Source organism: Coffea eugenioides, chromosome 7 (genome assembly GCF_003713205.1).
Source record: "Coffea eugenioides isolate CCC68of chromosome 7, Ceug_1.0, whole genome shotgun sequence".
Lineage (NCBI taxonomy): Eukaryota > Viridiplantae > Streptophyta > Magnoliopsida > Gentianales > Rubiaceae > Coffea > Coffea eugenioides.
Genome location: NC_040041.1, coordinates 4,972,667 through 4,985,572, shown reverse-complemented (window position 1 = coordinate 4,985,572; position 12,906 = coordinate 4,972,667). Strand labels below are relative to the sequence as shown.

At 36.7% G+C, this 12,906-nt stretch overlaps 2 protein-coding genes across 7 annotated transcripts; one reads left to right on the top strand and one right to left on the bottom strand.

Annotated features, from left to right (window-relative positions):
* Window positions 1-548: 548 nt before the first annotated feature.
* On the bottom strand, window positions 549-5,285 carry LOC113778265 (B3 domain-containing protein REM14-like). Of its 5 annotated transcripts, none has more exons than XR_003469243.1 (9): window positions 5,131-5,285; window positions 4,077-4,200; window positions 3,611-3,902; window positions 3,365-3,504; window positions 2,686-2,917; window positions 1,512-2,050; window positions 1,190-1,421; window positions 969-1,067; window positions 549-829 (listed from the first exon to the last, which is right to left on the bottom strand). XR_003469243.1 is itself a non-coding variant. In XM_027323605.1 (9 exons), the coding sequence occupies exons 2-9, from the start codon at window positions 4,152-4,154 to the stop codon at window positions 780-782; spliced, it is 1,479 nt and encodes a 492-aa protein (XP_027179406.1). In that variant the 5' UTR covers window positions 4,155-4,200; window positions 5,131-5,285; the 3' UTR covers window positions 549-779. The 5 variants fall into 5 exon arrangements, 4 of the variants coding, with proteins under 4 accessions (XP_027179406.1, XP_027179403.1, XP_027179405.1 ...); XM_027323605.1 differs by lacking the exon at window positions 969-1,067 and having other exon boundaries at window positions 1,512-1,847; window positions 1,932-2,050; XM_027323602.1 differs by lacking the exon at window positions 969-1,067.
* A 331-nt stretch (window positions 5,286-5,616) lies between these two features.
* On the top strand, window positions 5,617-12,523 carry LOC113778255 (uncharacterized aarF domain-containing protein kinase 1). Of its 2 annotated transcripts, none has more exons than XM_027323591.1 (16): window positions 5,617-5,845; window positions 5,959-6,042; window positions 6,189-6,329; window positions 6,461-6,531; window positions 6,892-6,985; window positions 7,484-7,561; window positions 8,634-8,700; window positions 9,015-9,100; window positions 9,207-9,257; window positions 9,782-9,829; window positions 10,069-10,186; window positions 10,307-10,487; window positions 11,085-11,222; window positions 11,370-11,482; window positions 11,969-12,034; window positions 12,122-12,523. In XM_027323591.1, the coding sequence occupies exons 1-16, from the start codon at window positions 5,648-5,650 to the stop codon at window positions 12,253-12,255; spliced, it is 1,668 nt and encodes a 555-aa protein (XP_027179392.1). In that variant the 5' UTR covers window positions 5,617-5,647; the 3' UTR covers window positions 12,256-12,523. The 2 variants fall into 2 exon arrangements, with proteins under 2 accessions (XP_027179392.1, XP_027179391.1); XM_027323590.1 differs by having other exon boundaries at window positions 11,963-12,034.
* Window positions 12,524-12,906: the final 383 nt, after the last annotated feature.

Below are 12,906 nucleotides of genomic sequence, written 5' to 3'. Positions count from 1 at the left end.
CGCTAGTATGGACCATTTGGTAAATAAAAGCGGCATAAGCCTAAAATATCTAGTAACTTCTTTTTTGTTCTTGGACTCTCTCTAGAGGTTCAACTTGTCAAGTTCTCACGTCCAAATCATGCTCGAACAATTGCTTGAGTGAAACACTCGCAATATAGATTTGGGTTGGGTTAATGAACGCTAAACCAAAGCAACCATACTTTTTTTAACGTTCATAATTTTTTTTAAAATTTTTTCTAGGTTTCATTCATGTACGTGTAATAAAATGAAGACGATTTTTTTAAAAAAAGATTTATTCTAGGTTATTGAGATGGATGCGAGAATGGATATGTTGAGTTATGGGAGATAGTGTTTATTTTCTTGTCAAGCTAGCAATAATTAGAATGTTTTCTCGGTAATCCTTAGTTTCTAACTACTCCACATTTTTGGTATGGGGATGTAATTCTATACATACGTACCCCTACACTTTCTTTATCATGCAGAATTGACCAAATTAGGAAATAGGAATCAATCCCTCTATTCTGATATATCCCACACGAAGACAAATATTTTACCTCATTTCCTAAACAGAATGTGAACTTATCCAGGTAAAGAAAATCATCCAATGGTACAAATGATGCTTTTACATAATTCAGCAGTAGCCCGAGTGAAAAGCACATAATTAATGATTTCTTGAAAGCAGAAATCAGAAATGAAGAAAGCACGGTGTTACAGAAATGATGGGCTGTGCCAATACTGTGCTTGGAAGTTGGAAGGTTGGGTGTAATTGTCAATTATCATCAATTTGGTGTTAAAGCTGGGCTGTCCTCTTCAGATTTCAGAAACTTACCTGCAGATCACATCAGTTTTGGAGAATAATGCTTACGCTAACACACATCAAGAGAAACTTAAAATTTGATTGAAGAATGGTAAATTAATTCACAAAATTAAAACATGCAAAACCTGTAAATTAGGATGAGATAATTTACTTGCGAGTTCAAAGGGTTGGTTAAGCATTCAGTAGCATTTCTCATTCTTCTTCTAAAATTTATAACTGGGCATCCTAGCAATCAGTGAAGAGTATACAACTGAATATTTGATCAGTACAGATTACAATTAAAAGCAACAAGGGAAATTAAATAGCGACTATAAGATTAACTCTAAAATTTTAACTAACAAAGCATAAAGTATACTGGAAAGAAATACTCACAATGGAAATTCACCACAGGTCTCTTTCCTTTCTTGATGATCTCAAACTTGTACCTGTCCCCAACTTTAAGGCCATTTGCTCTGGAGATATTACTCCATCCCCTTGAAAGCACAACTCTATCTCCCCTGTCCTTCAATTTTATTTTCCACAGCCTTTGTCTGTCATCTTTGACGATCATTTCTCCCTTCAGCTTGGTTAAACCATTCGGTTTAGCAAACTTCACTGGTAGATGCTGCAGGACAAATCATATCAGAGATCCCAAAAGGTCCCAAAGCTCGTTATATAAATGGACTTTGACAGTTTAAGAAGTTCCAATGCTTACCAGTACACAACTTTTGATGTTATAAGGCTTGATTGTGGAGATGAAGTAAGAATGATCATCAGTGGCGGGCTGTGGTGGAGGCTGATCATCTTTTGTCAAGCGTGTAAGAAAGTTAATAACAGGTGTTTCTCCATTTTCCACAAGCTCAAAACTGCAAGTGTCTCCTTCCTTTAGGTCATTTGCAGTAAAGAACTCGTCCAAGCCAAAAGAGATGCAAACTCGGCTGCCTCTTGAGTTGAGTTCTGCATGCCATGACCTTTTCTTTGGATCTTTGAGGATCAATTTGCAGCTTCTGTTGCTTAAATCATTTGATCTCGCGAACTTCATTGGGAGATACTGCATTGGATTGCCAGGTATGTTGCAACTGTAGTGTATAGCGTGCCATAGAAATGGATTGTGGCAAGAGACAAAAAGGCTCACCAATATACAACGTCTGATGCAATGAGGTTCTATTGTTGACGTAAAGTGAGGATTAACAGGTTCTTCATCACGCCAAGAGACTTCCTTTCCTGATTTTCGAGTTGATGCCTTGTCTTTTCCTAAATGAATGAAAAGAGTTCAAGAAAGAAGTCATCTACAAATTACAACCTGATTTTCCACCAGGTAGCCAAATTTTATTATATAGAACTCTGGAACCTTCAAACCTTCTACTTAGCATCTACCATACATTAGTGCATGCATTAAAATCGTGAAAGTTTCCTGCTTTATAATGACTGGACTTTGACTGTAGAGGCAGGCAGAGGCTCTGGAGTGAAAAAATTACCCTAAGGTACTTTAGTAGTGATCATTATCCAATTATAAAGGAAAGCAGCCCTTTTGGTGCAATGTTGTACTTCGTGCTTCCAGGAAAAGATTAATTAGTAATACTAAGTAGTAACTAATCTCCAAAACTGTGAAGTCTCCATTTTCTGTTCCTTTCCTCGTACATGATGAACTACCATTTAGGTTTAGCCTCAGTTTAAAAAGTATGCATTTTTCACTAGTACGTCTGAAACCTATCTGATTCATCAATTATTCTAAAGCCTAGCAATTAACTCTACCAACCATATGGTATGTATCAAATTCTTAGGGATGAACTTAGAACATCACTTTTCCACTTATATTGCCTGAATTTCTTCAAGCTTATGTATGTTTTATACATATCAGGAAACATAATAATAACAGAAAAGCTTGCCATAGAAATTGAAGACAGGCGCCTCTCCATTTTCAGTGAGCTCTAACACGAATTCATCTCCCTCCTTCAGCCCTTGTGCTTTTGCGAAACTTTTCCATCCACATTGAATGGAAGCGCAGTCGCTACTGGATTTTATCTTTAAACTCCATGACCTTTGGCTTTGATCTCTTAGCTTTATATTGCATTCTCTGCCGAATAGACCGTTCTCCATCGCAAAATCCCTGGGAATGTTCTGACAACAAAATCAAGCGAGGCCGTTAATCGTAACTTCTACAAATATGCGTATCAGTTGATACTACTCGTGGACACTTAAATGGTATAAAGATGAAGGCGAGAGCACTGAACATACGTTTTCGTTTCCCCTGTAGCAGCGCTCTTTTTTTTTGGGTGAAAACTCAAAGAAATTTTTTTTTCCGGGGAGCATATCCCTAGAGTATGGAGCTATAAATGCTTATTAACCATTTTAACTTGATCATAAGATTTCAGTATATAGCTAGTTTCTCTGCTTAAAAGCATGCTTATCAATGTATAAATACTAATGAGTTATGAGGACATTTCATATACATTTTCTAGAGTATCGCTAGTATGTTATCATTCATGCACCAAAAGTAAAATATATAGGTCTACAGATGTAGAGTTCATATATATCAAAAGGAAAACCATGAAAAGTCACATTTACCAATCGGTGATACAGAAGGTTAATTGGCTTGACAGTAAAGATAAAATAGGGATGGCAAATTTGATCAGTAGAATCAGGTTCCTCTTGATCATCAGACAGTTCCAACTTAACTTTCTTGCTTCTTGGAATCTCTTCAGTTGCTTCAAAAGAACATTAATCACACTTCATTTGGATCCATCAAATAACAAATGCAAGCAGAAAACGAAAAACACATTCACTTTAAAAGAAAAGAAAAGAAAACCTAACCTGCAGCTTTAAATTTCTTGGAGCACTTTGTCTCATCATCAATGGATGCATATTCTCTCTCACAATGACTAGGGTCAAAAACCAAAACCTCGAACACCATATTTCCTTCATGTTCGAACACTGCAAAATCTCCCACCTGCAAGTTGTTCTCCACAGCAAATGCTCTCCAGCCTTCTCTCAGCCACTGGTCACTAATTTCTACCCTCCATTCCTTAACACCACCCCTTCGCAATACTGCCTGATTTTCAGATATCTTTCCACCTAAATACTTCAAGAAAGATGCTGGAATTTTCTGCAAATTAAAAAAAATGCTTAACAATGAGAAAAGTAACTGGGCTTAGTTATCCTAACTTCACTAGTACTAGTACATTTTGTAGATGTAATCATGTAAAGCTTGTCCCACAAACACATAAGACAAGCATAAACCGATAAACCTGGACTTGGAAGACAGAAGAGCAAAGCTTACCACTCCATCTATGAAGCCTGGAAGGATAGGCTTGAAGAAGTGAGGCTTCTCTGGTTGGATTCTGGTTCTCATGGACATGTCCAGACTCCACAGTGGTAAGACCTTGTGAAGATGGAATGAGAGTCTGAAACGTCATTCTAGACCACTTAATCTTCCTTGGTTTTGTAATAAGTGTGCATAAATTGGCATTTATTATCACAAGTTGGGCAGAAGCATGTCATATCATGGCCTGAGCATCACAGTGGCAGCATTGGTCAATAACCATCTGTATGCCGGTTTTCCATGTTTTGACACATTTTTGAGGCACAATGTAATACAGTTGATATAAAAATCATGAAAGGAATTACACGGGAAATAGCATTAAAGGGAGTCGGGTGATTAAATATGCTAATTGGATAATGGTATGAGCTTTAATTACACCCCTCCTGAAATCAATTTCTGCTACTTTCTGAGACTTTCAGGGCAGGAACAGCCTTCAAAGTCTTATTGACACACCTAAAAGTCCTTGTGCATTTCCGCAAGTTAATATAAAGGGACGCAAGTGTAGTCATTCATATTTATTGAATTGACAGACTGAAACAGTTCCCTGTCCTGAATTGAAATGCATTCTACTCTTTCAAACAGTTCCCTATCCTGAATTGCAATGCATTCTACTCAACTATAACATGAACCAAACTTTTTCCATTGGCTTTCAACACTTGAAAGAGCCTGCTATGATCTATCTATATCTGTGTATCCATACTTATATTTTCTCTTTAAATGTCCCTCGAGCTTTAGTGGAGTTGAGTGTATCTATACTTAATATCTGTGTATCTATATTTCAGAAATGATCCTGAATCTGCAATTCTGCATTTAGGTACATAAATGTATATTATATAGTAATACTCCTTTACCATAAGCTCTTTCCTAATTGGTTTGATTTACAAGAAATCATTCCAGATTTTCTTCAAGAAGAAGAATATTCTTAAAATGGGATCTATTATCTATGTATAATTCACACGATTTATTTCAAGCGCCTATAAAATGTCAAATGCAAAGCATTTAATGTACTTACTTTGTCCTAATAATGAAATGCTCTCTCCTTCAATATCATCCTTCTTTGGTAAAGGCAACTTTGTCAGTCTTCCAACAGAAAAAAGAAAGGCAACTTTGTCACCAACTACAAATGAAGCATCCTCCTTTCAAAAACAACAAACAAAATTTTTTTGGTGGCTTTTTTGTGTTTATCGTGGGGTGTGGGGGGAGGGGCGGGGGGGTTGGAGTAGGAGTCTTCCTTTACTCATTCGACTCATTTTTTTGGGGAAAAAAAAATTGTTCCCCAATTCACATCATGCTCTGTTCATCAAAAGAAATGCACAAAGTCGTGTGACTATTACAACCCAAAAAAAAAAAACGTTTCCACTTGAGGGGAGTAGCGACACGATTTTTCCCTCAAAAGCGGGACCATAACTTTTTCACCCGAATTAACCCGAGTATTCCGATCGACTCGAGAGTCTCCTGCAAATAAAGCAAGAATCTTTGGTCTTCTTTCTCTCTTTCTCTCCGTCCTTCTCCGATTGATCTTTTGCAAGATGAGGACCCGATTTTTGTTTAATTTATTTCCCGCCAGAACCAAGGCCGCGGTTAAGACGTCGGTGTTTTTCATCTCCGCCGCCGGTGTCGCAGCTCTTGTAGACAACCCTGACTCTCTCCGCTTACCTTCACCTCCTCACGCTACTGACTTCCCCTTGCTTTATGGCGCCGTTCGATCCTCTCGCGCTCTTTTCACAGTACCTCTTCATTTCATTCAAATATTTGAACAGGAATTTTTAATCACGAGTTCTCGTTTGAATCTCGACTAGTACTTATGATTTTTATTCCGGGTAAATGCTGGTTCTTGCAGATAGCTTCCACTGTAGTTGACTATAAGTACTCTCTACATAACTTGCCGGAGAAGTCCGACAAGTACCGGAATGTTCTCTCCGAGGTTTGGTATTTCAGAAATTTGATTACATTGCTAAACTTTTATTAATTTTAGGTGCTTATGTCCATTATTGTTGCCTATTACTGTTTTATGAAACAGTTATCTGGCAGGAAATGCGTTTAAAATATTGATTCTTTGTTCAATAATAGGTCCATTTGCGGTCAGCGAAGAGAATTTTGAAATTATGCGAGTTCAATAGAGGTTTTTATGTGAAAGCTGGTCAATTTGTTGCGGCTCTGCGGCAAGTTCCGAAGGAGTACTCATCAACTCTTTCCTCATTACAGGATCAGGTTTTGAAATTAGAATAAATTTTTATGTGCTTTTAATCTTTTCCCCCTTCTAAATTTGACCTTCATTTGGTTTCTGATGAGAATTTTTCAATTCTGACAAGTTTATTGATTTTGGTTGTATGCTATACTAGACAGCTCCTTGCCAATTCAAAGCTATCAAAGAATTACTAGTCAGCAATTTTGGTCGTGATTTATCAGAGATGTAAGTTTTGAAGTTGTCTAATTTTTTAGACTGGCTTAGTTGTTGTTTGAAGTATATTGAACTTCCTAAATTGAGGTTGAATTTGGCATATACATCTTGAGTGATGGACGAATATTAACCTAAGTGCTTCAAGCTTACCCCCTTCCAAAGAAAAGGAGAAACTCCAAGTTCGGAATTCATTTGTTCAATGCAATTTGATGTTTTAACCTTCAGTGACTGAAAAACATACTCTTCATATGATAGGCTTAAATCTGTTGAGCATTTATCTAGACCAAAACTGCTACTGAATTTTAATGTGTTTGTTACTAGAAGATCATTGGGTACAACCGCTTACCAGTTTTTTTGGGTTATTCCTATTAGATTCATTTCATTTGATGAGCAGCCAGTTGCAGCTGCTTCTATTGCTCAAGTACATCATGCTGTACTGAATGATAACCAGGATGTGGCAGTAAAGGTTGGTTTATTGTTTCTATCTGTTAATTGTTCATTGTGGAGTTCCTTCCCCCCACCCCCTTCTTCTTTCACAATATATGTGTTCTTATGTTTAGAATTATGTTAGTTTATTCATCTTCTAAAAAAGTCATTGTGCACATTTGTGGGACTTTGCTGTCAGCATATTTGTTCCCCACCCTTCCTCAAGATGAAAAGTCAACCTTCGGCTATTCATATCTTTGTCAACAGAACCACTTCTTCTATTTCATGTTCTCTGTAAGATTCCTGTTGCATGGGAATGTAGTGGTTTTTTTAGTAATTCTATCACATAACATTGGAAGAAGTTAACATTTGTGGCTTATTGCCATTTAGTTCAAGTTGTAGCATTTGGTTGAAGCAGCCATCCTTAGTCACCATCAGTACTCATTTAAAAACTAAGTGGATGTGGTGCTTGGTGATGTATAATTATATTTACAATTTTTCATTGGCATTCAATTGATTTGCACATCTATAATTGCAGGTGCAGTATCCTGGGTTAGAGAAGCAGATGAAGTATGACCTTGCAACGATGTCTGTCCTCTCAAGACTAGTCACCTGGGTATGAACTAATTACATCATCAAGCAATGCTCTTAGCTCTTAATTGTTGATTCTGTCTTTTTGTTTCTCCTTGTTCATTATTCAGCTTCACCAAATATTAACTTTTTCCACACTGAAATATATGTAGCTCAATTCCTTTCTTCAATGAGAATTGATTTCCTAAAGTGTTATCTAGTGCGGCATTTACTAGAGATATACATCTGGGAAATCTGAGATATCCTTGGATCCACCAAAAGCTACCTGCTATAATTTGTTGGCAAGTATTGCAGGAAATAGTGTTGTGGGACTGGGTTTCTGGGCGATGTTAGTTCTTAGAGAATGGTTCTTCGGAGGGCTTAGGGGAACAAATAACTAGAAAAGGTCACACTAGCAATGAAGTAAACCTAAACTATCCGGACCAAACCCTTTGGGACCCTGCTTGAATTGGGAGTTTGTTTATTTTTCAGCTTTGCCCCATTAGACCAACTCAAATACAGTTGCACCCGTTTTGATAACTTAAATTCTAATGGTACATACAACATCTCATTTGAACAGTTATTGAAGTCATAGAGGTATCCATTATAAAATTTGCTTAATTAAATAAAATGGACTTTCGAGAGTGTTAGAAAGGAAAAATGGACTTTTGAGAGTGTTAGAAAGGAAAAATTAAACAAACTCAGCGAGTTTTTGGGCTGGTAAATGTCTTTGGACAGAGGTTGACACTGTGTAAGAACTAAGAACCAACAATGACTTTCAGTGAACTTCTTTTTCTGGGAAATGCTTTTTTTTCACAATGACCTTTTGACTCGGAGTGGCATTTGACCTTGAGGCTGTATTTTAATACCAGTGTCTCTTGGCTTTTTTCTTGTGGTGTCTATGAATGAAGTTGAAATGAAAGAGGTATTCTACTTGAAAATGTTTGCGGATACTGCATAACCTCACAAGTTATGGACTTGGGTGGTGTGCTTGTTCATCTTTCTACATTTTTGACTTTTCAATTCCATGTATGTGGTTAATTATTTATGTTATTTTCTTCTTCTGCTCACATGGCTCCACACGCTTTACAATTCTCTTCTTGTCCCTCTTTCGACAGTTTTTTCCTGACTACAGATTTGGGTGGATAGTGTCAGAATTTGAAAAATCTATATCTTCTGAACTTGGTAAGTGATTTTAGACTGGCACAAATTGATTGAACACCAAGTAGAAAATTTCTTTCCGTGCAGGTTTTATGCATTCTACCCCGTGCTGCACATCATTTTCTTTCTTCTCTTAGGCTTCATTGCAAGGAAATAGAAGACCAATAATATTAGAGTTAAGAGTTACATAAACTGGTCGTTCATAAGAGTGATCATTATATGTTCCTTGACAAATTTTCCTTGAACTTTCTTTTCTTGTAGCTGTAAATCTTGGCAAATTCTAAATGATATATTGACAAAAGTTTTTCTGGACATTTATGATCTTTGTTGCTTTATAGATTTTATTCAAGAAGCTATGAACTCAGAACGAGCAGCCAAAAATTTCAGAAGCAACAGTTTTGTCAGGGTTCCCCGTGTTTTTTGGGTATGGTATTCAAGTCCATTACATTCTCAGATTTGTGCATTGCCCCTGGTACTTTATTGTACTATGCATGTATCAGCTTGGCTCACTCTTTAAGAAATCTATCCAGGATTTGACAACCACCCAGGTTTTGACAATGCAATATTGTAAAGGACAGAAGGTACAATTTCCATCTTGCTTCCTAGGCATAAAATGTTGATGGACTACCAGAATTCAGAATCCCAAAACTAAAGTTCTGAATCTGTTTATCTGTCGTCTCCATGTTGGTCTGGATGAAACAACTATATGAGTTGCTTCTCTTGGTACATGTAGTTGCTCACATATGGTTACCAGCATTAACCGATTTGTAGTCTGCAAAAAAGCATACAAGTTTTTTATTTTATTCTTTCTATTACCGTTATCAATCAATGTGGGAAGATTTTGCAAAGTAATTCTGAAACTGTTATGTCTTGTCTTTTTTAATTCCCATTTAGCTGAGTTCTTGCTGTGTATGCATGTACTCTTCTTGTTATCAACAAAGTTCTTTTTCTTCTTCTCCTTCAGTAGGAAAAATGCTTGGTTTCCTTAATTTCTTCTTAGTCATTGTTGGTATAAAATGCTAGTACATCAATTTCAATTTTCTTGGCCACCATTTGTATTGACATATCGATATGTGCCATTAACAGGAAATTCCTTAGCTTTCAGGTTGATGACGTGGAATCTATGAAGCGAATGGGAATTAATCCAACTAAGGTTGGTTTTTCAAGTTGGCAGGCTAAAATTTTTCTGGTTTCTTTTTCTGGAAAGTAGGCTGTGTTTTGATGCGGATCATATTTCCACCAGAAGCATATTTACTTGTAGTATGAATATCTCTTCGGACTTTTTAATCAGGAAGTAGTTGGATTATGCAAGCTTTCTAACTTACGATGCAGTGCAGTATTTTTACTGTTTGACACTCTTTATTCGCCACTGTCACTGACTTGTATTCACAGGTTGCAAAGGCCCTATCGGAGGTTGTGGCAGAAATGATATTTATCCATGGTTTCTTGCATGGGGATTTACATCCTGGAAATATATTGGTTTCTCAAGGACAGAGTGGATTTTCTTTGGGTATGCAGTTACTCATAAATTAAAGTGATAAATAAGAAACGAGCTAATTTAACTCGAAAATATAACGTGTACTTTTGACATTTAGTGATGCCATAACTTTGATTTGATGTGGTCATGCAGTTCTTCTGGATCATGGGATCTGTAAAGAATTGGATGAAGCTTTCAGGCTGAACTACTGCCAACTTTGGAAGGCTTTGATTTTCATGGACTCAAACAAAATTGAGCAGATTGGTGAACAGATGGGTGTCGGGAAGTACTCCAGATACTTTCCCGTCATTTTCACAGGAAGAACATTGAACAGGTGATTATTTATTTTTAAAGGGATAGGTTGTGAAGATGCGGCTCATATTTCCCCTGCTTATGGTCTGGCACTAATGCTCTAAGTTGAATATATGCATGTTGATTTGGTAATGACCAAGTAGTGCGGATGTACTGATAATTTAATGGGAAAGTATAGGAAATAAGCTTGATATGCTCAAGAAATGCAAGTCCTTGCACTTAAGTTCACCACATGACACATTAAAGCTAAAGCTGGTCTCTTTATCTATAGAATACAGTTACCTGCATCATTCGGAGAAATTCAAAACAATCGGTCACAATTCATAACGTATTAGTTAACAAGTTACGTGAAAGTTCGTTGCTCGTTTCTCTCCCTTATCTTGTTGTGAGAACTTTGGTTTCATAGTTTAGCTCATACTAATGCATGTCCAGTGAAACAGGAAAAATTGTACATTATTCTTTGATTTTGAATGGAAATTACTATCAATTGGTTGGCATGAAAAGTCAACTTATGAAGCATTGATTCATGTGTTTGTTTAATGCCTGTAGTTTCGAGTTTCTACTAGCATAGTACTGTTAATATAATTGTACAACACTTTCTAAATCTGCAACCTCGCAGCAAATCTCCACTTGGAAGAGGAATGTCAGATGAAGAGAAGAGGACTCTAAAAAGAGAACTGAAGTCCCTTAAGATGGAGGACATATCCTCCTTCATGGAATCTTTACCAGCTGATTTTTTGACAGTTTTGCGTGCTGAGTAAGAATGCTTACCTTCATTTCCAGCCATGCTCCTCCCATTCTAATCACAATTTGTTTTATACTTTGATGTCTAATATGATTCACAAGTCTAAGGATGTATTTTTTCTTTGATGATCACCTTATTTCCCCTTTTTGTCTTCTGTAGTGGTCTGCTTAGGTCTTTGATCAGCAAGTTGGGTGCTCCTCAACGGGTCCGTTTGAGGGCTTATGCTAAAAATGCATTCCATGGTCTCTACCCCAAAGAAAAATCTGAATCTGGTGAGATTCTATTTAAGTTTACAGAATAGAGCTATTTTTAGTTCTTTCTTTGCTTATGTGCTAGGAAAATGCATGTTTTGTTTTGTTTTAATGTAGTAGAAGTCAGATGGGCTTGTAGGATTCCGTGGATTTATAGAACTGTGAAGTACATGGGGATTTTCTAGAATGAGTATCTTTCTTATGGGAATACTAAATAGATGATGCTCTTCTTCCTGCATGAATGGTTAAATCTGGGTGATAAAACAGTAAGCATTTTATCTTTGAACTCTGTATTTAATCACCATATAACATGATTTTTTTTTTGTTAGTTACTCAGTCTATATATATATATATATATATATATATATAATCTATGGTTTGCCATTTTATCAGAGGTAGGGTAACGAATTATATATCAGAAAGTCAAAGTGTCATACATTTGCGGCAGCATTTGAACCACTGTTAAGATTTTGTCTAGACTGACCATTGCCATTCTTTCAGATATCAGCATGAGAGCAGCAATTTCAAAATTGGAGATGGGCATCAAAGACGTTCAACTGATTCTGCTACTTGGTAATCACGCTTAGTTGTCAATTAACCCCATGTTGCTTGCTTGTGAGCGTAGATTAAACGGAGAAATTTTCACATTTCATGTGGCAGATACACTGGAGTTGCTTTCTTTTATGGCAGCTTTCACTCATTCGTTGGCTAAAAGATCCAAGGATATACTAGTCTCTGCCGGCCGTGCAATTAGAAAATTTTTCGCTCAACTCATGAGCATCTCCTTGATTTAGTCGTATTACCTGTTGCTTGGGTCATTTTTATGTGACCCCCAACTAAATGTGGAGCATGTCCTTTGTGTTTTTTATGAAGTAACTGAAGATACATGTTGTAAACAGACAACACGATAAGGATTTCAAGAAACAAAGAGATGCCGCAGGTTATACTACTGTAATTTAGAAGAGAAAACAGGTTATTTTGCATGCAGCATACTAAAGCTCAATGTTTGAGGATGTTGATGCACTTTATGTTAGAGCATGTATCAAGGTTTGTTGCGTGTGAGAGCCATGTGTATTAGAGTTGTATTGCTTGTGGGAGGGAGGTATAATATATCTATAATCAGTTCAGAAAATTCAGCAAAAAAAATTTCATTTAAAGTTATGAACAAAAATTAAGCAGTTCTTAAGGCATTTCTTTCTGCTGTGAAATAAATATATTAAATTCAAAAAACTCTTAATGAATTAATTTTCAACATCAGGGTTTGGAGTTATCAAAGTGAAATGCCGACCATCAGGTCTGTCTTTAGTTATTACTGCATTCTACTTCAGCAATGGAACCATACAGCAAAACAAAACAAAACAAAAGCATTCGACTACGGAGTTGCCTCCTTGATGCAAACATGGCATGGCGGACGAGGATTTAATCACATATCATTGAATAGTTGG